This window comes from Syngnathus floridae, chromosome 5, assembly GCF_059516105.1.
Source record: "Syngnathus floridae isolate MCC-2025c chromosome 5, RoL_Sflo_1.0, whole genome shotgun sequence".
Lineage (NCBI taxonomy): Eukaryota > Metazoa > Chordata > Actinopteri > Syngnathiformes > Syngnathidae > Syngnathus > Syngnathus floridae.
In genome coordinates, this window is record NC_142417.1 from 9,735,220 (window position 1) to 9,759,200 (window position 23,981).

Below are 23,981 nucleotides of genomic sequence, written 5' to 3' on the forward strand. Positions count from 1 at the left end.
TTACAGTAAATTACATGCATGTTAAAAGGATGTGACATAAAGTAGAGTATGTGTGTTGGAGCAAATTAAAATTGCACGCCCACAGAAAACAAGCAGCTTCAAGTTGTGCAATTTATTAAGTGCCACATGCAGAGTACTGCTGTAACTGGGCAAATACAGTATCATTTATTTTGACACTCTATGTCTTGTGCATACATTATGCATTGAAAATGTTATGTATATATATATTATAGAATACAGTTCAATCACACAAACATCCAAAATCTTTGTATGTTGAAAAAACCCTCATAAGCAACACAACAGCAAAAGAAGTCAGCAAATACTGTACATGTTTTTGTTTTCTCCTACTAAATCCTGTTTACAAAGAGACGTAGAAAACGTTGCTGGTCTAGCAAAAAAAATATATATATTCAAAATTATTCAAATCTCTAATGGTCAACATCACACTTTGTTCTCACCCTCTCATTCACATACACACGCACACAGTGCAAGCACACACATTGCATACTGACTGCATGGGATGCAGTGTAGGTCGGATTTGGTCCCTTTGTATTAGCAAACTATTTTATCAATTATTATCCAGATCTTGAAGAGTAAAAAGAATCTTGGAAATGGTAAGGTTTTGGTTTGTTGGTAAAGTACAGTCACCTCAGTAATCACGGACTCATGGAAGGCGTATTATTAGAGCTGATAATTATCAGTGACTGTGAGCTACATCGAAAACCTCCCCAAATTGTCAGAAAAGCAAGTTAAGTAAGTGAAGGATTATACAGTATCGTCAAACACTGTTAAATGAAATGAGCAACAAAAAAAAATCTGCCATGTTGTTGATCCCTTCCCACGTGCCAATTGTCCGTAAAGGGGTTCGATGAGGCGGATGTCAGGCAGCCAGTGGGGTAAGACTCAATGGCGAGGGGACAGGCTGGACCGCGGCGAGCTGGCCTGACCTTGATAACGCTGCTTGGCATGCTTCTCACAGTACATCACGTCGCCCACCCAGAAGTGACCCCTCATCCGGAGGTTCAGCCCGCAGTCTGTGCACGTGTAGCACTCGGGGTGGCGGAAGCGGTCGTCCACGATGCGCACGGCCTGTGTGCTGTAGGTGGAAGGAAGAGTGGGTGCAATCATAGTGTGTCATCATTGAGTGTCAAAAAAAAAAAAAAGAAAAAAAGTGACATCTAAATATTTTATGCAATCTCACCTAATCTAATGCAGAAAATATTTGAAATTGAAATTTTGAAAATAAAACCAAACAAAACTGTCCTGCACAATAAACTTAAATTAACCAATAAAATTGATTAATAACCAAAATAATAGATTATGCTACTATTTACACTTATGTCATTTTGGTGGTAGTTCTGATTCTTTAAAAAAGGGTTGCAGCACTTGGTCTTTCAATAAATTTTCAAAGTGAGAATGTGACCCTTACACAATGCTGGTGCCACACTTCTCACAGATGTGGTATTTGCTGACTCCTCCCACGGGTGCGCTTGGTTTCGGAACATTGGGCGATAACTTTCCTGGGAACTTCAATGCAGCCTCTGGAATTGCCCACACATGCACGGATTGACACACACTTAATGACGTCGCGATGCTGAAAGCGTTGCATCAGTGTTTCTGTATTTCACTTGCAGCTACACATTTTGTTTTGCTGGCCATCTTCATAAAAGAATTCTATTGGTTGGGAAGTATTTCATCATCTGCAAATTTACAAATTAAAATAAACTCTGGCGTGTTTGTCTTCTCACATCTCACATAATGTCGTTCGTGTGGAACTATAAATTGCATGATACATTTGGAATGGGATTTTTCTCCAAATGAAAAGATGCCAGCAGGCAGCTTTAACAAGTGATGTAAATCTTACAGTATTTGACAGAGCAGCTGAAGTTCTTCCAGGCTGTGCTGATGTAAACCATGCACGCCATTGGACTCGCTCTCTTTCCTGCTGCCAATATACGTGTGAATACTAATTGCTTTCAGTTCAGCTTGTGAACATCAATTTTAAGTTGTCCACTACTTTACAGCATGATTGAAGTTAAATAAAAGGTTTGCATTGAACAACAAAGTATATTTTTGCACTGCCAAACAAACGGGTTAGCTGTGTTGTTCCAACCTTTTTCGTCGGCCTCCAGAACTTCTTGCAGCATTTTGAATGTGTTGGACTGACGAGGAGCTGTGCGAGACTCCCTATTCTCCTGGATCATTTTGTACACCTCAGAGTCCTTGTCAAACTTCTGCATGACGACTTCAGAGCTGGAATTACTGTATAAAAAAAAAAAAAAAAAAAAAACACAATTATAATAAAAATGAATCATAATTGTTTCATCTACCAACAATAAACTTGGGGATTGCCTGGTAGAAAGTATTTTCATGACAAGTTGTGTGGATGGAATGTAGAGGAAATAAAAAAAAAAAAAAAAAGGGCAGCAGCAGCTGGCTTTGGAACTTTGACCTCTACGCATCGAATCCAAAGTGCACACCACAGGCTTGAGACGACATCATATTTAACACCACTCTAACTCACAAACATGCGCCGAGGCTAAGAAAATGGGCCACCACGCGTGTTATCACAACACCTCCGTGTGCTTACATGCAGCCAGTCAGCGCACAGCAGGGGGCCGCAGTAAGTTTGGTGGTCGTAGAACAGGCCAGCTAATTATGACGGAGCCAAGAGAACAGTAGTGCTGTTTACGAGCACATTCTTCGTTCCCGGTGCGGTGTAAAAAACACATTTACTGGCCCTTCCACACTTGATGTGGAAGCACTTTCACCACCCACTAAAAAAACATCAATTGAAATAGCACCTGAAAGACAAATATGTGTGGAGAGCGAACTGCCGAGTGGCAGCTGTCACCTCAAACCGGGTGCACCAGTCGAGTCAGGTGTGCGATGATAACAACAAACACGCAATCGCTCAGTAGCCAAGTGAGATTGTGAGCTGACAGCTAAATTGGCCTGACGGCTGACCCGCCTATCGCTGCCAAGCCTTTACCATTTAACTTGCATATTCTCGACAAGATGTGAACAGTGCAGATGATTTCGTCCTCTGCAATCTTCATTTTGAAATGGTTCCACTGATATAAAAATTTGATGATCTGACGACAAGCCAGCGTAGCAAAACATTTCAAAGGTTTGGCGAAAGCACAAAGGCAAGGATGAAAGAATGGAATTGAATCAAAACTAGTCATGGTTCCATTTATCTGGAAAACAAATAGCAGTGAGGTGAGGCATGGTTCACTAAAGTCACTGTGGCATTCACTGCGTGGTGCCACGAGGTTCATTACACAGTGTAATGGCTTCTTCCAAAGCAGACAAAACAGGAACGCTTGACTCTCTAAAGAATGCTGGTCAAAGGTGAATCACTTCACCACAACGACGTTTGAATGTGCAATGTCATACAAGATGGACGTGGCTGAAACCAGAGACAGCAAATGGACAAGACAACAAAAATACAGCCAAAGCAAAAGTTCAGATTCTTTCCTCTGTATCCCTGAACATGGCTCTAATTAAAAACAGACACGGAAAGCCCAAACTCCAAGTTCTCCACACGCTCGCTCAGCTCCACCCTCAGCAATTCCATTTCCTTTCTACGTCGGTCACCATCCCGTCTGAGAGCAAATGCAAAGTATTGGTGGACCAGGAGGAAACAAAATAGCAGCAGATAGGATGACAGTAAAAAAGCAGGAGACTGCGGGAATGCGTCATAGACCAAGGTCGGACAAAATTTCATCCAGATTGAAATGTGGCCAATATTTCTGGAATGTTTGAGATAACTACAGACTAAAAGTAGGGAGCGGATATAAGCTCTGTATATGAACCCTTTAAATGCAGATAATGTTTCTTAAAGCAGCTCATGTTTAAGCGACAACATCACCATAAATTAAATTCACTTTAAATGGTAGCACTCACCTTTGTGAGAACAAAGACAGAACAGAGGTACACAACCACACTTACTCCTGGTAATTCAACATGCATAGAAAAAAAAACATTGCTGTGCACACCCAGACAGATGCATAGCAGGCACCTACGGTATCAAGAGCAGACACGACTGAAAAACCAGAGTTTGATGAAAAGGTGTGTCCCTAGTCTGCAACTCATTGGCCGCAATGCATAAATGGGTGGGTCGTAGTGGTTGTGATTGGCTAAGGAGAAGCAGAGAGGGGCTTAGTGTACACTGTGCAGACTGGGGGCTTCAAACTAGAGGCCAATTAGGGGAAAATCGAACATTTTGGGAACATTGGATGTTTGCATATGACTGGTTTTGCTGACACATCAACTGTGGTTTCCCAACTGGGGCCAAAGTCCACCCTTGTCTAATGTGAAAAGACACATGCAAAAGAGGAGAAACAATGGGCACAAAAGATGGCAGGACTGACTTAATGAACTCGTGAGGTGTGTTTGGCACCCTCACGGATGTCTTTTCCAGGAACCGGACATGTGTTTGCAGCTGCGATGAGCCACAGACAGCTGCAGCTATTGCACACTCAATGGAGACATTGGTCTGACAGCTCGTTTGCAATTTCAACACGGGCCTTTGAAACAAGGGAACAATCTACGGTGATACAGATGGAATGTCTGTGGATCTGGTTTCAACCCAGAGGAATTCTGGATACGGGAAACATTTAAAAATCTGCAGTTGAGACCTCCAAGATTTTAGCTGTGGATTGGGCAAGAGAGTATCGTGGGTTCAACACCATTGATCAAACACAGAATATGTGCATGTGTAAATACAAGCCCACTGGATGGGAAAAAACATTCTGAAAAAGTCTGGACACCCTTGCACTAATAATCTTGAAGCTTGAGGTAAAAATTCAACCTGTCAAATCAATTCAATTGAATGAGAGGTCTCCAGCCTCAGTCTGAAACTAACCCATGCCCAATGGTTGTGGCCCCCGCCCTGGCTTCGGGACATGCAGTGCTGACTTGGCAGCCCAATAATTGAAACCTTGCACCAAATTCCGTATGAATGGCAATAGAAGGCCAGGAGGAGGAAATATTGACGCTTGAGACAAAGACTTTCCCAAACAGCATGCCCGCCACACTTTGGCATATTGCGATCATATTATTTAGCAATGTCACTCCACTATATAAGCAGACAGTACTGATGACAATGCATTACAAAACCAAAAATACAGGTACAATGTATATAGTATTTATTTACCTGCGATAAGAAGACATGTGCACATCCTGATCAATGGCACTATGAGGTGAGTAGTGTCCCGGTGGGGTCGGAGTTCTGCTGGACAGAGAACTATTTCTGTAGTCTGAAGGAGAGAAGTCCTGTGAAGAAAGGGCAAGATGCAGTGTTAGTCAGCAGCAAAGACTAACAATAATTAAGCTTGCAGAGATAAAGTAATAGTTATAAGTGACATGAAGAGCTTATAGCCACAAATCTTGTTTAAATGAAGTCTAAACACTTCATTAACACAAACACAATCATTACAGTATTACCAAAACAGTTGTGGTGTCCTTTGATAGGAATCACAGCCCGCATTCCTTTGCTCCCCAGGCAACACATTCACAGCAACTTACCTTTTTTTTTTTATTTTATCCTGATTAGACTGTGGAGTCTTTTTGTACTCGAGTCCTATAAGTGTTCCAACCAAGGACAAGTGACTTTGGTCCGATGGGAAAAGAATCTTGAATTTAAGTGGCAGCATATTTCAAAATCAGTCACAATACTTAAACAAAGCTCAATTTCACAAAAATCTGAAGTTGCAATACTGCACAAATCAGCATGTTTTTTTCCCCTATACGTACTTTGGACGGAAGAGGGCGTTGTATGCCCAGTAGAGACAAGAGACAGCTAAACTGGGCTGCATAATTTTAATTATTGCTGTTCCAAGCATAAAAAAAAACAAGCACCCACAAAGTTACAGAATGGGCAAAGGTTGAGCGATTTAGCTATAATTATGTCATAAGACTTCATGAGTGAGCCAACAGTCAGCACACCTGCACTTAAAGTTTGCACGCACATAACTCACACAAGACTCTTTTATACTCAGGAATCACAACAAATAAATCGGGTGTCCACCACAAAATATATTAATCACATTTGTCTAGTCAGTCCACTGCAGTCACATTCAAACTAAAATATTCTTAAAGTAGTTTCCAGATCCTGTGAGGAAACAAAGCTCCCATTTTCAGATTGGTGCTACGTGCCATGGTGCCTTTACCAAAAATGATCACAGACACAGCTCGCTGGGATTCTTCCCAGGATAATCCCAACAAAAGAACTGCAGCCTCACTTATTCCATATGACAAGAGTACAATAATGTAGAGGCACCTATGTGAGCCCATCTCAAGGGTATATACCTGACCATCGTGCATCTCTTCAGGAAGACCCAATGAGAAGCCCTATCGTGGCGCAGATGAATCCTCACTAATGCAAACCAATCATGTGTTATGTAACTGTCTGGCTGCTTCGTATGAATCTTCATACTCTCCAACGGCAGCTGTTTTTTTTTTTTTTTTTTCTTCTCAGTGAAAATCCCAACAGAGATCTATGAGACTCAAGAGGAATGCAGTTCGGTAAAGAAAAACAAAAAGAAGAAGGAAAACAAACCAATGGCCTCTGAAGGCTTTAATTGCAGTAAACATAGTGCAGCCTGTAAGTGCTTGGGATCAGACTCACAAAACTGCTTGGAAAACCATTGCTTGGTCCCATTGTGCATCTAGTCAGATTGCATGAGAAAATACGAATCAAGAGAATCAAGTTAGCTACCTATGACAAAAGATTTTATTTGTATCATTTAACTTTTTCACTTGCCATATTCGGTACAATTGAGGGTGGATATCTCTCCAATCGAAAAAATATTTGATAGGGTAAGTGATTTAAAAGTGGAACGATTCAAGTCATTGGATAATGATTCAAGTCTAAACAGTAGGCCCAATAGGTATGCAATGTTTTACAAAATGAATGAACTAGCCGGTGTTGGACATATGGCGTTCATTTCAGCAATCTTTCTCTCTCCGCAAAGAAAATTTAATACATAGCTAATTGTGGTAATGTCAGATGACTTGATTCAGTTAGATTCAAAGCAGCCACACCTTTCAAATCAAAACCGATTTTCCGATTCAGTTGCAATAGGTAAATGAATACTGTACATATCTGAGAACAAAAGGTCCGACAATTGAGTATTACCTTTGTAAAGACAGAATTTCTGATACACTTACAATGTCGAAAGGCATTTCACAAGAGTCATTAGTTGCTGTTGAGTATTTTTACGCTTTCACACAAACTCCCTTGTCTGTGACTCAGGATTTGGACTCCGGATTAAAACTTGGCCTTGATGCTTGGTGTATTTAACCAAACAAAATACAGTATGACATAATACAGCATGGCATATAATTTAGTTTGAGAGTAATATGAATGTTTGTATTCAAAAGCTAACCAAGTCTCTTATTATTGACCAGATCAAGAAACAAAACCAGGAAACGGTAAACTCAAGAGAGAGCAGCTGTTTCCGATCAAGCCCAACTGAGATGCTGGGGATGGTGCCAGTCGAGGGGCCTTAAGTCTGGCTCCAAGCGAGCCACTCTGCATCATCATTACCACCCTGTGGATTCAATTACAGGGCATGGGACAGCTCTGCACAGTACAGATGCTCAGGATATTTTATTTTGGGATACTTAGTTGGTTTTGCCATTAGAAAGTGCAATATCTGTTCATCCACTTCACACCGCATAGCGTGAATGATGAATAACAATGTGGGACAGCCAACTTACTAATTAGGCCAAAAACTATCCTTAAATTATGAAAGTGTGAATATGCAGTGTTTATTACACAGTGATTTTCTTTGTTGGAGGTCTTGTCACTGATTGCCCAAGCCTTGTAATTAAGTTTTAGCTGTAGCGCAAAACTGTGCTCACATTCTGCAACAGCGATCACAACTGAAAGAGAATCTGGTTGCATTGCAAATTATATCAGTCATTGTAATTCTTTAAAGGTTTATGGTCTCATATTTTTTTATGACAAGATCTGAGGTCATAGGTCTCAGATGTCTCATACAGTATATGGACACCGTAAACTTTAAATGGAGGGAACTTCAAGAAATAATCTGTTAATTATTAACATAGCATTCTCAATTGTGCAGGTTAGCCAGGTCTGAACTACATTCTGCAGTACTAGGGGTGGAAAACCGTATGATAGATTTGTAAAAAAAAACAAAAAAAGGTGAAATCTACCATATTGTAAAATTAGAGACTTCAACCAGATGTCAGTGATAAACATAAATACACACCGATATGCATACCCACACATAGTATAAGTTATTATGCTTTTTTGGTTTTAAAAATTCCAGGAGGAAATATTTTTTGTATTATAAATTCCAGGAAGAAATATTCAATTTGCCTGTACTTTTTTTTGTGTTATACACAACATTCACGTTTTTAATTTTGTACTTCATATGCACAAATAAGTTGTGTGCAGATTAAATCTATTGCTGGAAAATGTGTTGTGACATTCCACACATTTACATGGAAGGGATAAATATTTCAAAACTGTCAAAATGTACTAATAATTGCGTATTTTTAAATCTTACTAAATCGATATTGGAGTATTTAATTAATTCTATACTGACTCAAATCAGAACCTGAGAATCAATACTGAATTGAATCACAACCCAAAGAGATCAAATCATGATCGTTAATGTCCAGCAAAATTCTGCACGGGTTTCACTGTAGGTCTGCAAGGATCCAGTTTTTTTTAACAGAGGTATAGTTGTCTTGTAAGAAACTGGAGCTTTTGACTCTGCATCCACTATTAGTACCAAATAGGTTTCTTGGCTCAAACTTTCAGTACATAGCGCAACATTCATTAACATGGAATAAAGTGATGCTGGTACTAATCCCTCCCCCTGTCTTGATTTTCTGACCACACACAATGAGGCTACTCCTGATACAAACCATCTGTAGAAGATTACTGGCCAAACGAACAACAGTAGACAACAGGGGTGATGAGCAACGTGTCACCGAGTTCACAATAGCTGTACAAGGCATTAAAAAAAATATGATTCTAAAATAGACGATGTGCGGGAATTGTGACAAATGCAGTAAGTACTTTTAGACTACCGATATAAATCTTGTCAACGTACTGTAGTTTTAGTGTCATTGCTCATGTCACGAGTACAGAGCAACAAAATTCATTTTACAGTTTCAACATGACCAAGGAACAAAAAGATAGTGACACCTAATGGGGAGGACAGGTGAAGGATAACTGCTGGTGTATAAAAGAGTAGTGTGATTTAACAGCAGAACAACACTTCTGATTAAAAAAAATAATAATAATAATAATAAAATACAGTACTTTGGAAGACATGAGACTTGCAATACAGTTGCAACAAAGGCCTTTTGGTAACAAGAAACAATGTGGTAGGTCTGTGGTTTTTCAAAGGCATAGGGACTGTTGCGAGAATACAATTATAATACAGCCAAAGACTCATCATTTCTAGGGGAATTTGTCTGAATTCTGAAAGTCAATCACATAGAATGGTATGCAGAACTTGAAATCTGGTCACAGTCCCAAAAACACAATTGTGCTCGAATGTCCCATAATTTCAGTCATGGCAACATTTAACATAAAACAGACTTAGTAGTGTGTACTGCTGGCAAGCTGGCATCAGCTATTGCACGAATACACTCGAGTTATACATGCATTTCCCTTGGCAACTTTGGAAATGTTGACACAACTCAACCACCTTCATAAACATCTCATCTCTTTCCGCCTACATAAAACATGCCAGGGGCTGCAAAGCAGGGGGGAAAAAGTTTCCCGCTCTGGGGAGAGGAAAAAAAAAAACAGGCTGATCGATTGGTGGGGATAAATGGCTCCCAAGCTTAAAGGCTACAAGTCCTTGTGAAAAAAACTCTTCATTCACAGGGCTCACTATAGATGAAGGAAGAAAATATGCCTTCAACGTGGCCAATGCCAGCTCAACTCTTAACACTGCCAAATCTGCAGCTCCACTCAGAACTAAAATGAATTCCTTGATTGCCGAATGCAAGCTATGTATTATTTCTAAGGTTATAACAGTACTTATATTATCATCACATGTTACGTAAAGGAAAGGAAGTGACACCCTCCAGCAGCATTGAATGCTTCCTGAAAAAACATGCACTTACATAACAATGGTGGACACCTGAGGAAAAGGGCTTGGTCCATAGGTCACAGCAGGCAAACTTTTAATCATAACACAAAAAAGCTATGACAAATACATACATCACCATGTCTCATCATCCAGACATGTTAATATGTATGAATGTGCATGTCTGATTCGTTTTGATCTTTTTTTTCCCCAAACAATCAAAAATAACACAAAAGTAAACAACTTGACTTGAAAATGTTACGTTGAAGAAGCGTGAGAAGGAAGCAAACACTTATCTTAACCTGCCCCTCCTTTGAATCCAAATCATTTCCTATAAACAACTTGTGTGTTTGTGATTTTAATTTTTGGACAAGAGTTAGAATATGTCAAGCACAAAGAGTACTTCTTCACTTCAGCAACATCTTGACATTGCAAATTGGTGTGATGTCTTAAATACAGTTTGGCAAAGTCGGCAGGCTCCTTGGTTTCCACAACATGGCACAAGCACCCCCCCTTCTTCTAGCTCTCGTCTCACAAGGACCAGCCTTGTACTACGTCGGGAAAACAAGCACCAGTCGTACACAGTCTGAACTCATCACAGCCTCTATTGTACGCAGCATTTTCTCAGGATACCCAACACCCTGGAAAAGGGGGGATCCTGTTGCGCACATCCCACTTTGCTCGCTGAGAGACCCAAAAAGAAGTGTGGAAAAGCCTTTTAAGCGCTTTTCAGACAGGCCGATCATTAGATATAGTAGTCTTGTTCAGCTCCCAGTCGGGACAGTGGACCTTGTCATGGAGCCTCTGCAGTGCACATTTACTGAGCTGCAGTGTTCCTGCCAGTCCAAGCAGTATAATGCACAGGGCGGCCAAGGCAGGACTCCTCCCGGCCAGTTCCCCAAGGGGCGCTCTGAAAGAACTCAACTCACTAATCACAACGCTTCAGTCGGACGCCAATCATTTGAAAACCTCAGCCGACAACGTTCATGGAAATGGGTCAGCCAAAACCCATAACTCATCCACCAGGCTAGATGATAGTAGTGGACACTATAGCTGTCAAGCGCAGATGGCAGGCAGAAATTACATTTTATATCAGCTTACAGGCCAGAAAAGTAGGGAGAGAAAAAAAAAAAAAAAACAAGACAGGCAACAATCTCAAATTGTAGTTCAGTTAAAAACAGGGATGCCTCATTTGTAACATTCTGGTAAAGTCACAATTTATGGTGAAAATTTAGACCAAAGGAAATAATTTGGCAAAAAGAAACCATTTAAAATACGAACGAGTGAAGCTATGAATAATCACAAACATGACATTGATTGAGATCGACAGCCACAGCCGGAGCAAGTTCATTCCGATGGCTGAGTGTGATTGCGTGTGAATGTGTACGTGTTCAGAATTTCCTTTCACAAACAAACAACCCCACAATCCCAATCCCACCTTTTCCACAATACAACTCCACCTAAAGCAGAACTATGCACAACACTGATTACATTTCCACCACACATCGATATTTTTTGTACAAACTCAAATTGAGCATTGAATGACCAGTAACTATGACCTAAAAAGCTGCCAGTCATTATCTTGTTAAAATTGCTGTGTGCAAAATCTCATTCTCTTTCGTTCGTCTTAACCCTAGATGTGTTCTGATGTGTCTGCTGGAGCCAGACATGCAATTACTTTCTGACAGGACACTACTACAGTACTAAGAGTACTTTCTGTAGTATCAGAGGCAGAAGAACCAGAATGTGAAGTTTAACACCCTAATGAGTCACTGCCTGCCTACGCCCCTGTGCATTAAAAGCAACTGTCATGCTGACGTCACGATGCACCTTGTTATTTTATTGGGACATGCCCGATTGCTGTTGTAAAGCCCACTTGAGCAAGTTTTCTTTGAAAGGCACAAGCAAATAAATCATGGCTCTACTCAATAATGTGCCAACTTGCGGTATGAAAGCGGCTAGTGCATGAGGATCCCATTTCATTTGTTGACGACAAAGTATGCCAAACTCGAAAACATATTTATTTTTATGAATGTTTTTCGCTTGAAGCCTCCTGTAGGGAACACTCAAATATTTGGAATTTTGAACCTCTGCATATTTATTTAACTTTATCAAGTGTCCACAAGAGTTATAAAAAGGTCTGGAATTCCTTCGCCCATTACAAGGGGTCTTGTATGTTTTCCCTGCTCTGTCATCTCACATGTTCGGTCTTTAGTGAAGCCAAGCATGCACACATAGCTGAAATAATTCACAATGAACTTTCCCACAACATGTTCTCTCTAAAGCTCTCTGAAAGCACTGCGGATGCCCCAATCAGGCCCATTTTGGGTTTGTTACTGGAACTGTAAATAAGCGCAACATTGTTTGGTGGCACTCATGATAACCTCAAGCCTCTTCTTAAAATATTTCACTGCTTAGGATAAGAAGTCTTGTGCAAAAGACCTAATGTTAAAACCATTCGTTTCACAGCAAATATAAAATATAAACTGTTGTCTATCCGAAATAGAAAATATTTAAAAATGTCTAGTTTGCAGTGCTATTAATTAAAAAATATATAACAAACTTTAACATTTCATTCAGATTATGCTTTAATGGACGAGACAGTATGTTTTAGGTTCACTGAAAACAAACCGTCCATTCATTCATCCAAACATTTTCCACCACTTATCCCGTTCAGGGTCAGGGGTGAACGGGAGCCTATCCCTGCTGACTTTGTGCGAGGCGGGGTACATCCTGAATTGGCCACGAGTCATTCACAGAGCTCATATAGACAAACATACGTGTTGTTTGGAATGTGTGAGGAAGTAAATAGAGCACAGAGCGACCTCCAAACGGAAAGGCCGGAGCAAAGATTCAAACCAAAAAATATTTGACTGTGAGGCAGACACACTTAAGGAGCTTCAAAGGGAACTCAAAAATGTTTTGCAAGAACTAACCTGTGAAAGTGGCCTGGACAGTCTATAACTCTTCTCCTCTGGCGACCATGAGCGAATCTGAACACTGGAACACAAGGAAAGAAAGTTGTGAGGTTTGAATATTTGGGCAATCAATCAGTCAATCAATCAATCTTTTTTTGGGGGGGATGTAAAATTTTGCAGTGTGTTCTTTATGAATTGAATATTTATAAATGGAATGATAATTTATGAAGTACACAGTTCAGGAATAATGTCATGCAAGATGCATTCCCAACCATATTTTTTTTGCATTCATGGCCACCTCAAATATAGACTAATGATTATAATCAACAAACAAATGAAATCAAAGCCCAAACAACTCACTGAGGCCCAAAATTTGACCTGTGACCTTTGAAGTTGTCGTAGAGAGTCCGCAAACGGCCAACATACAATAAGTGTGGCGAATGTTCCACATTCTGCTATTGTTGAAGTGACTGCATATGGAGGAATGTGATATCGTATGCACATCCTTTGTTACTACAGTCAAAGCTTGTGGCCTCACTTTGTTGTTCTCACACCTATTGACTCTGGATGCTGCAGCGTCAAGAGAGCACTTTGTCCTCTTTTAATCCTATTCAACTTGTCAAACAGAACACTGTTCACCAGATGGGTAAAACTAAAGGAGCTTTAAATAGATGGATAAGCGACATTGTTTCAGGATAACTACAAGTTACTACCTCTTGTTGGTGGTGGTGGTTGTCAACCTCTCCTTCTTGCCATCGGGACTTGCGGGAGGTTGTGGTGAATACGGCACAGGTGACAGCGATGCAGGGCTGGATATGCTGTACTCTCTATAGTTTTGGTTCTCGTCTCGACTTACTATTACAGCTTCCTACAAATCATAACATTAAAAAGTACTTAAATATTGGATTATTCTATAATTTCTTAGAAGCACCACAATTAGTTCACCAACATCTTAATGACAGTAAACAGTAAATCATACACACACATAAAAATATTTGTGGATAAACATGATTTTAGAGTATAGTTTACAAATTAATTGTAAAATTCCAAATGAACAGATGACAAAAATAAAACTGACCTGAAAGCGCCCGGTAAGCTGCTCAGGGGTGCTGATGCCATTTGTCTGTTTGGGGCTGGAGTGTTCAAGCCTAAAGAAACAGAAAATCAACGTTCGCTTTAAAGTCACTTTTATTTTCAATCCTTCGGTTTTTAAGTACGACAATGTTGAAACAATTACGGCTGCATAAAAAAAAGTCAAATAATAGAAGGTGTAAGTTCATATTGAACTTTTACTGTCTGGAATATCGTTTAAAATGACACTATGGAAATTTTTCCGAGTCCTTTGGATGATGTTCAAGCAAGTCTGTTGGCATGGGACTGTGTGTCTTTTTCAAAAATGTTCTTCTGATGGCTCTCCTCTTTCCAACTACTGCAGTCACTTTAGCTATGAATAAAAACACATTCTGCAAGCAATTTGATGATTAAATTTGAAGAGGAAAAATGGGCAGTTCAGTGGCCAATTCAAACACACAGCGCCCCCGGAGGATGACTGGCTCTTGGTCAAGCCTGAGGTAGTGTAATGAGGCACACAGGAAGGCCTGAATGCCTGTGGTAAATCACACAGAAACACACCAACTCTCCTCGTCTAGGCTTGCAATACTGTGTGCAGGAAAGAAATGACAAGAAAAGGAAGACGCACAGAAGCTGAAAATCAGGACTTCTCCAGAGGACGTTAGAAAAAACGTCAGTGCTGTGAAATGGGAGCTGCGTGACTGAGAATTATTCACTTTTTCCCCTTCGCGTCTTACCTTTGTCAATTTGGTGGCCAACAAACAGATGTATTCCAGGTTAATGATTACATCAGTGTTGAGTCTATAAGCACTGACCTCTCCATTACAAAGATAAATGTGCTTTTGACAAAAACGCTGAGTGTGACTTTCCACTGTAGACGTTATCAACCTAAATCAGCACTCATCTTGCAAATAGAAGTTCTTCGTAGCCCGTCATCAAAGGGAGCTGCCTGAGGCAGATTCCTCAGAGGTGTGCAGAATAACACTTACTCTCAGAAAAGTAAAATAAGAATTGCTCAGGACTGAATTGAAGGAGAAACTATTTCACATCAAGCATATATAGCAGGAATGAACAACTGGCAGCCAGTTGCAAAAAAGATGAATATTCAATAAATGTTTTCTCTAATAACTGGAGAGGAAATCTGAAAAAACTCCAAAATACAAACAAATATTGGGGGGGGGCTAAAAAACATGTGAATTCGTGGGTGCCAAACCTTAATTATGAAGGGGTTGACTGTAGTTTTAAGTTGTAATATCATCATTCACCACTAGAAGGCAGACATGGCTTATTTGCACCAATCTCAAATCGATAGTCCGGTCAATTTACGATTTACGATCTCGCTGCTAAGGATGGTGATTGGCAAAAAGTGGTCACATGATTTTCCAGGCGCCATCTTGATACTTTTCTTTCACTGTCTCCAGCATCGCATTCATTTGCTTTTCATGACTTAACTTTTTTTTAACAAATACTCAAAAAAAAAGTGCGAAGCTCCAAATCTTTCCCAAATGTCGGCTAAGAAAGTGTGTCGCAACTTTCTGATGTGAGTGAGAAACATTTAAAAAAAGAACAATAGAGAATGCATTGGAAGTAGTTTACGTCAGACATATTTTGTCTGATTGTCCCTTGAGTAAGTTTTTTATAATAAAAAAAAAAAAATGCTTAAACTCCCCTATTTGCTTGAAGCAATGGTTAAAAATCAGGCCAATGCAAATCAGCTCATTTATCCATGATAATAAATAAGCCAGGGTTATTAAATGGTTTACGGTTATTGCAACACAACCAGATCCTCCAGAATTCAGAGCAAACAATGGATCGTTTTGTGAACACACCCTGGGAAGTACAAACACTATTTAATAAGAGCAACAGCCTCTTTAGAGTGTTCCAAGATCATACTATACAGAATTTAAAAATAAAGTGCCATTTTGTTGAAATTAAGCATCTATATGACAATCTTGGGATTAATACACTTGATTGTACGTTTCTGAGCTCAGGTCACCTCACTCGCCTGCTGTATTGGATTCAACAAGCAACTCACAAATCATACACCAGTGTCATCCATTCAGCTGCTAAAATAGTTGGACATTTTTCACATTCCATCTCAGTTCCCTCACACCTGGAAGTTATTCAGGTGCAGTTAAGGCAGACTATAAAAAGACTCAAAAGAATGACACAGATGGAAGTTGCATGGAAATCAAATAAATGTGTTACCGCTTATACTAGTCGTGTTGTAAAATGTGGTCACACGCTGCTACTTTAACATTTGAAAGAACTTCAAGAACATGTTAAAAAAAGATGATTTCATAAATGTGCACATTTAAATGGTTAGCAGCAGACACTTGATAATTATGCCTCCAAGCCCCTTTCAATTTTCGAGACTCAAGTTGAGTGACAATGGCTCAAAGTGACATCGCTGCCAAGCACATGCCAAGTGGAAAAATGATGTGCTTGCGTTGTAAGCTAAGAAGAAAGTACTGTATAAACATGAAAAACCCCTTCAGAGTTTCATGTTTATGCTATACACCACCAAAAACAATGGGACAGTAGATGTGCCCCTCCTATAGGGATGCATTGTCCTGGCAGACCATAAGTAAGAGTGTGGCCTTTGGCTCAGTGCGAGACACAAGGTCAGCGAGGTGAAATACACTCACATGCACATTGGACATCAGTAAGAAGGCAGGACGATGTCGGAGAAGGAATGGGAGAGATGGTGACAAGAAATGGAATGAAGGAAACTCCTTCCATTAAATTTGCGGCCAAGATCGGGCCGTACTGAAAAGAATCCTTATTTAGGTTTCCAAACACGTTTGTTGGAGAATCAGGGAAAACAACAATGTGGCTCCAATTCAAACTGGTATTTCCCCTGATTGCAATCACTTGTGTTGTTTGTGCGCTGTTTATGGGATAACTAAAACACCAAACGGTGGAAGGACTGACAGCAGTGTTGGCATTAAATGAGGGGATAAACTGAAAAAAATCTCGAGTACACATCTTCACATTTAAATGCTTAAATCAACAAGAAGGATGTGAAGATCATAATCTTTTGGTTTTTGGCACATACCTCTCCACCGTCAGCTGCAGATGGGTCTTGGAGTTCTTGATTTTGTTCTGGGCCTCTGCATTTAGCATGTCAGCAGTATTTTCCCCATTGATGGCCAAGATGACATCACCGGGTTTGAGAGCCGCTTGCTCTGCTTTGCTGCCTCCGTTGACCTGTGGTGGAAAATAAAGAATTTAAATGAACACACAAAACTCTCATTGGTTTACAAGTGGCTGACTGCGCAATAACAGAAATTCAGCGTTTGCAAATAGAAGTAAAAGACGAAGAGGATTTGCTATCAGCAAGCTATTGGCATGCATGGAAAAGACTAATGTCAGTCAACAGTAAGAAGCTTGATTGACATCCTTTTATCCTTTTGGAAAAAGTTTAGTAACACACTTGAAGCTTTGACCTTTGCAACTACTGCGGACTCCTTATAGCTCAAAGCCAATGTCCACAATGCCACATCAGTGGAAATTCTAATGGAAGCAAACTTTGGTTTCTGTTTAAGACTCATGCACAGACATTTCAATACAAAAGCCAAGATCAAGGCCTGATTATACATTTTGTTAAATTTGTGGTCTGACATTTTCAGCATAATGTAATTAAAAAAAAAAAAAAAAAAGAGAGAGAAAGAGAGAGAACAAAGAATGCAAAACACTATAAAAGTGCTGGACAGTGTGAGCTTTCAGTCTCCAGAGAAAATGAGAGAATGCCAGTGGCTTTAGCCAAGCAAGAGGGCAGAGGGGGCCATGCCTGTGGCCCTTCAAGAGGCAATTAAGTGTTGCTGCGGTGACCCACAATGGCGAGGGCCTTTTCTGATCAGGTCGTGCCTGGATGAACATCAACTGCGTGCAGCCCGACAAGTTATTCTTAAGTCTTTGCCCAAGTGAAACAAGAAATCACCATTATTCAGACAACATGTCAGTGCCAAGTGCCAGCAGGCTCACATCGTCAGCCAGACGGCTCCTCAACTACAGAATAGTAAGAGCGGCTCTTAGTCGAACTGGACATTGCTGGTCGTTTTCAATTAAGTTTCTCCCAGTAGGATTTCGTGAGGAATCAGAAAGAGGCCTTTGATATTTGAGACAAGTAAACACACTTGTAAATGCTTTAGGAGTGGAAGGTTGGGCAGAGTTCTGTCTCCTGCATGCCGACGCCCCCCCGCCCCACCAAAAAACAAAAAATCTAAAACATAAGGTTATGTCAACTACTGGTGCATGTGGTACGTGTTTATTATAATTGACAAAAACAAATTCAACTGTGCACTCCAGACTGGGAACACCTAACCTCCCACCTCAACTTCCACTCTAGCTGTAATCAGTGGTTTCCTTCTAATGTAATCTACTTCCATTCTATTGCAATGACTTTGGCAGGCAAGGAAATAGGTATGAGACAGCCTGCGGACGCAAACAAAGACAAGAAAAGGGACGGAGTGAGGAGGAAATTGACTTTGCATGGCATGCCATTAAAGTCTGTGTTTTGACAAAAACAAAGGATATGGTTTGATAAGACGAGAAGAGGTTGAGCAGCAAGCAGGGTGAGTCCGGACAAATACCTTCGATACAGTTATGGCCTTTTTGAAGTCCCTTCCTCCAACTATTCTGAAGCCCCATGGCGATGGACCAATCAAGTCCACAGTCAGTGCCATTGATCAGTCCGGCACACACTCTTGAGAACCTTTAAAAAAATAAAAGACTGTTAATTACAAGGCATAACTTTCTTTTAACCTTGAACATCTGCTGGCATTGCTTGACATCAACATCATTTTGTGAAGACACTGATCATTGAAATTTGCCTTTCATCTGCACGGCTTTCACTTTGACTGGACTAAATCCCTTTGACATGAACTGCATAACCACATCAAACAGGAATGGGAAGAATTTCGAACCGAACTATGAACACATGACTAACATTATTCAAGAAGCTGCAAAGGCAAATAGTTTCCACAAATCTAAATGAACATTTGAGACGAGGAAAATAAATGCATGTAGTCGGAGCATTGGAGCATGATTCATTCCAACTACTCGATATACAGCAGCCGGTTACCAGACTAGACTAGCCATTATTAGGGTCATTTAACGGTGCAGCCTCAAGGGTTGTTCTGACCAGAACAGGGAGAGGAAGACTGTCCAACCTCTGGATTGTCAATTTCCGGCAGTTTCAAGAATCCCAGTAGCTTTAGGCCTAAAACAGCTATTACATCCGCTATTGGCGTTGTAAAACGACAAGTGGTGCAAATTAAAAACTGTTAACAGAGAACGGGGGGGCGGACAGCCATAACTGAAGCTCACTGATAAGGTTCAAGTTGCACCTGCATGAGTGCTAAACGGTTTGATAAAGCAGCTCTCGCACCAAGCATTATTGGGTCAGTCTCATAAAAGGCAATTCCATAAAAGGTGACTTGTGTTCTGGTGACCTCTAGGAACTGCTGCCACATCACTTTGGACACAGTACAACACATTCAAACAATAGAAGGAATTCTTGTCATGAAATCATCGTTTGGCTCGCTGTTCAGCATCAGCTGAACCGCACTGTGGTCGATGAAAACGCTTGAATAAGATGCAGCTGCTCTGAAGAGCTGCAAAGCAAACATACGTTGTTTTTAAACCTCTAAATTCATATTTGTCGTCCTGCAGTTTGTTTTTGTGAAAATGCATCTCTTCAATAAGTCACCAAATCTGGCTACTTTAAGATGTTGCGAAGGTCAGGACTGCACTATGCTCTTGAGAAGATTTTTCACTCGAATGAATTCACACTTGTGTGAAGTCATTTTGACACAATTTGGACAGATTTTCCCTTCAGGGTAAAGCATAAGGAGGAGGTGTGAGGGAGACCAGCAGGCTAATGTGACACTTAAATTCAAGTGGCTGCTCCAACATGCAGAAAGCCTTCGGGGCTCTGCACATATGACTTTTGTGTTATCGAAATTTGTGGATCTTGGTGGTCAATTATTTCACAGCAGCTACCAAAATGGAGAAGGATGAAAATTAGGGTTTGATCGCAAATCCTTGGAAGGCACTTTGGCTGATGCCCACAGAAAACAGTAAACTAAACATTTTTGCTGGAACACATACTCGGTGCACAATGTGTGAAACTTGCTAGCACAAGCCGGTTGATGAGTGTTGAATTGCCAAGAGTGATCGAGACGATAACTGCATTCTTCAGTATCATTAACTTTGATATGCATGTCACATATTTACAGAGACCAAAAGTGTGTTTGTAAACAGCCCCAAAATATAATTAGTACAAGCCTTGCTCTGTGACTCAAAGATATTGTCGCATCTTGGGGTAATCTTGTTTCCCTTTCAAAAACGACAAAGACTTGGCTTTTGTGTGGACTCCATGTGCAGAAGAGGTTTTGATGGAACCTTTATGTACCTCATTTAACAGCCAATCGCCACATATTAAACAGATTAGGCAGGCCAGTGTAGGATAGCCATACCTTAAACTAGAGGTCAAATCAAAAATTTTGTCTTAAAGTTGGACTGCCAATATTGCCTCTTAAATACATTGTTCTGTTTTAGGGATTTATAAGTTCCGTTTTATTATTTGTCCTATAACCCTTTCCATATGATCTCTTTCAAGTGCATTTTGCTTTGTTCTTTTAACTCCTACTTTATTCACCATATCACGTGACTAAGATGAGCACTTTGACAGAAGAGATCCATCTGATTTTCTGAAGTTGTTGTTTCAGATCTTATCAAACTCAAACACAATAGATTTTACACAAAGGGAATTTCAAATGCTATCCAATCATCAAATTTGAAAATAATTTAAAAAAATTATTGGTTGTGCTACATAAAAATAATGGTTAATGCAGAGGAAAGTAGACACTCCCAGAGAGTGAACAGCATTTGAGTGACCTAGCAGACATCTGTATAATATACTTTGCACATTTAAATGCAAGGCAGCCAAAACACAGACACCTACATCAACACTTTCTCCCAGAATTTGTTTCTTTATGTTTGCACAAAAATCCACTGGGTCAGAATAACCTCCCCAAAAGCATGGCTGATTAACATAACAGATGCTTCATACTCGACTGGGAGGCTTGTCTGAGCTTTGACAGCGGCGCAGTGTCGCGCTCCGACAGGTCGAAACCTACCTGCAAACGACACACCCGCTGAATAAAACAAGAGGAATGCAACCGCAAGCCTCTCCCTGGACTGCATGAAATAACATTCTTTTTATTCATTCATTCATCACACCCCTTCGGTCATATTTAGCTGTAGTCGTCAGGGTGATTGAAAAATATCAAACAATAACAAATCAAGTCTGAGAGGCTGTTTGTTGACTTAAGTCTTTCTCCCACATTTACTATGGCGTTTATCACTAATGGCTTATGTGTCATCTAAAATAATCACAGGGACATACCTGTAATTTGTGAGGGCTACGCCCTTGCAAGACAGGGAAAGCATGTTCTAAGATGCCATCGTGCAAAATATTACAATGATTATCAGGCTTGCAGCTCTCCTGCCACAATAGTTTGTAATCAGACTGTGACACGTGTTTAGTAATTTACCCCAACTTCCCCTCTTGTTTCCATTGCTCATTCGGCAAAGGCTCCATCCGCACTGCACTGTTGAGCGATCTGGCTGGTTCACCACATCCTTTGCACATGCCATCTATTCTCACTTTGTTGAGTACATGAACCCTCTCGAATGATCCAGCATCAGAGGGGACACTCGACCCATTCAATTATGTTTGATGCTGGGTGAGCAAAAAGCTTTGTGAAGCGGTTGAAACATTGGCATTACGAGAGGAGTTGTTTCTGGAATAAAGCCATGTGACGTGGAAAGAAAACAAAACAACTATGGGAGCAAACTTTGATCAGTCAAGCTGTACTGATAAAATTGACTTCCTGTTAGAATGCAAGTTTCAGCCTGAGAAAACCTGTTGCTGTTTTGGAGAGTGATTCTTCAGCTGATTCACAGTAACACTAGGATTGTTAATTTCTAAACTGGAGCTGTTGAGGTGCAGTCATGTCTAGACACTTTTTTTGTAAGGAATGAGAAAGAGAAAAAGGAAGAGGCCACTTGGGCTGCCTTCTGTGTGAAAGCTCTCACCACCAGCATTGCTAGGCAAGGAGAGAACATAGCAGTTAAGTGGTGAACGTGTCAAATATTTATAATTCCTACACTTGGTCCAGACTCCAGGTCCTCTACAAATCATTTTGACTGTGCAATGAGCACAGGTAGACTTTGTACTCATCGTTGTAAAATAGAGAAGTGGTGGCTGGTGAATGGGCAGAGTTGTGTATTATACCAATTAGAGCCATTAATGAAAGAAGACTTTCACCAAACATCATCTTGTGTAAATATTCTTAAAAATGACAGCCTTCTTTATTAGTTAAGTCAGCAAATAGAATTCCCAAGACAACACATTTTAATCAAAGGCAAGTTGCACTAAATCCATCAGACTTTTTGTGTCCTGAAAGTTCAGGTAAAGATGAAACGCTTACTCACCGAGACAAGTGCTACGTCACAGGGCTGTGGGTCGCAGTCTCCACCTGAGGACTATTTGCGTCAACAAGCAAGTCTCTAACTTAATTTAGGAGGCACAAAACTGACTTTGCATAAAGAGATTTGCACAGTTCAGTAATATTACGCGTCAACTCTGACTCTCCACCTGTGGCTGCTCGCCGGACGTTCTCACAAGGATGAGCGCTAACTGCCATGTGCTCCGATCAAAATAAAGGCTTTGACAAAGACAGCCACCGGGGCGTGTCGCACGGCAGGGGCGGGGGAGGAGGCGAGGGGTGTCGCCCCGGTGACGATAATTGAGCCATTTCGCCCACAAAACCGCCACGTCCGCTTTCAGTGATCGCGCGCCACCTGCTGACGGAAATGAGAAACGGGCGCATACTTCTTGAGTAACTCACTTTCGGCACGTCATGGAATTGGCTGATTGTGTTCACGTGACATGCAGGCGCGGTTCGCTTGGGAAGCGCTCAAAAGGAGGAAAATATTTTTATTGAAGCACATCCAGTAAAGATGATTATTAATAACTATGACACATACTGATAATTGAAAACATTTCTGATTTGATCTCTTTGAACCCAGTGTTTTACAAACATGTATTGAAGCTTTTCTTTATTTGTACTTTTTACAGAGAATTTCTAATTTTTATAAATCATTAGGGATATTTGGGTGAAATTTTGGGATGAACCTACATTTTGATTTCCAACCAGTGTGCCATGTTTTTTTCAGTAAAAACAGAGCAATTACTTCAACATTAGCTAAGAAGGTATTATATTGTAGTGTTGGTGAGGTAACGCACTTTCCCAGCATGCTTTGCAGCGATAAATAGCTTGGTGCTCTTTATTGGCTTGGATGTGGGTCTCTGATCTCTTTGAGGATGACATACAAAGAGCGCCCCACAAAATTTGGCTTTGGCTCAACTTTTTTTGGTGACCTAATTTGACCATCTCTAAAATTTTCAATGCACATATTCACCTGTCTGGTGTTTTTGTATTTCATTACACAATGGAAAAATTCAAACATTCGAGAATCTATCTACCAGTGAATTTCCTGGTTCACATTTGGTAAACTGTCCTCTTAATCATCCTGTTGACGTGTTGACATCATGAGACAAAGACGACACATACCAATTCATCAACCTTGCCATTGTGAAGCTTCCAACAAGATGTTTTCAGAGGGAAGTGGAAACTGAGCTTAGTCACAGATGTCATCATCACCATGTTGCAACATAGATACTGAGATACAGGAAGAGTACCAGAAAGGAAAAATCAACATCAAACATCAAACTCCTGTTGTGAATTTTGCCATTCAGTTCCTTGTTAGCGAACATCAATTTGCACAAAAGGAACTGAATCAGTACACTAAAAAGTTGGACATGCGCATTGGA

The 23,981-nt window shown here is 40.4% G+C and overlaps 1 protein-coding gene across 1 annotated transcript; it reads right to left on the minus strand.

Moving 5' to 3' along the window:
- Window positions 1-97: 97 nt before the first annotated feature.
- Window positions 98-22,842, minus strand: pdlim2 (PDZ and LIM domain 2 (mystique)). Its single transcript, XM_088376735.1, has 10 exons — window positions 22,580-22,842; window positions 18,670-18,791; window positions 17,133-17,284; window positions 14,082-14,151; window positions 13,717-13,871; window positions 13,022-13,085; window positions 5,162-5,280; window positions 2,114-2,262; window positions 1,430-1,541; window positions 98-1,096 (listed from the first exon to the last, which is right to left on the minus strand). The coding sequence occupies exons 2-10, from the start codon at window positions 18,760-18,762 to the stop codon at window positions 904-906; spliced, it is 1,107 nt and encodes a 368-aa protein (XP_088232861.1). The 5' UTR covers window positions 18,763-18,791; window positions 22,580-22,842; the 3' UTR covers window positions 98-903.
- Between the last annotated feature and the right edge of the window lie 1,139 nt (window positions 22,843-23,981).

What these genes read in the sequence shown, in the direction of transcription:
- pdlim2 (XM_088376735.1), bottom strand. Translation starts at nt 18,762, where the DNA reads ATGGCACTGACTGTGGACTTGATTGGTCCATCGCCATGGGGCTTCAGA. An exon ending in TGTCCAGGCCACTTTCACAG is followed by an intron (nt 5,281 to 13,021) that starts GTTAGTTCTTGC and finishes CTTTCTTCACAG; the next exon opens with GACTTCTCTCCTTCAGACTA. An exon ending in CACATGTCTTCTTATCGCAG is followed by an intron (nt 2,263 to 5,161) that starts GTAAATAAATAC and finishes TTTTTTATACAG; the next exon opens with TAATTCCAGCTCTGAAGTCG.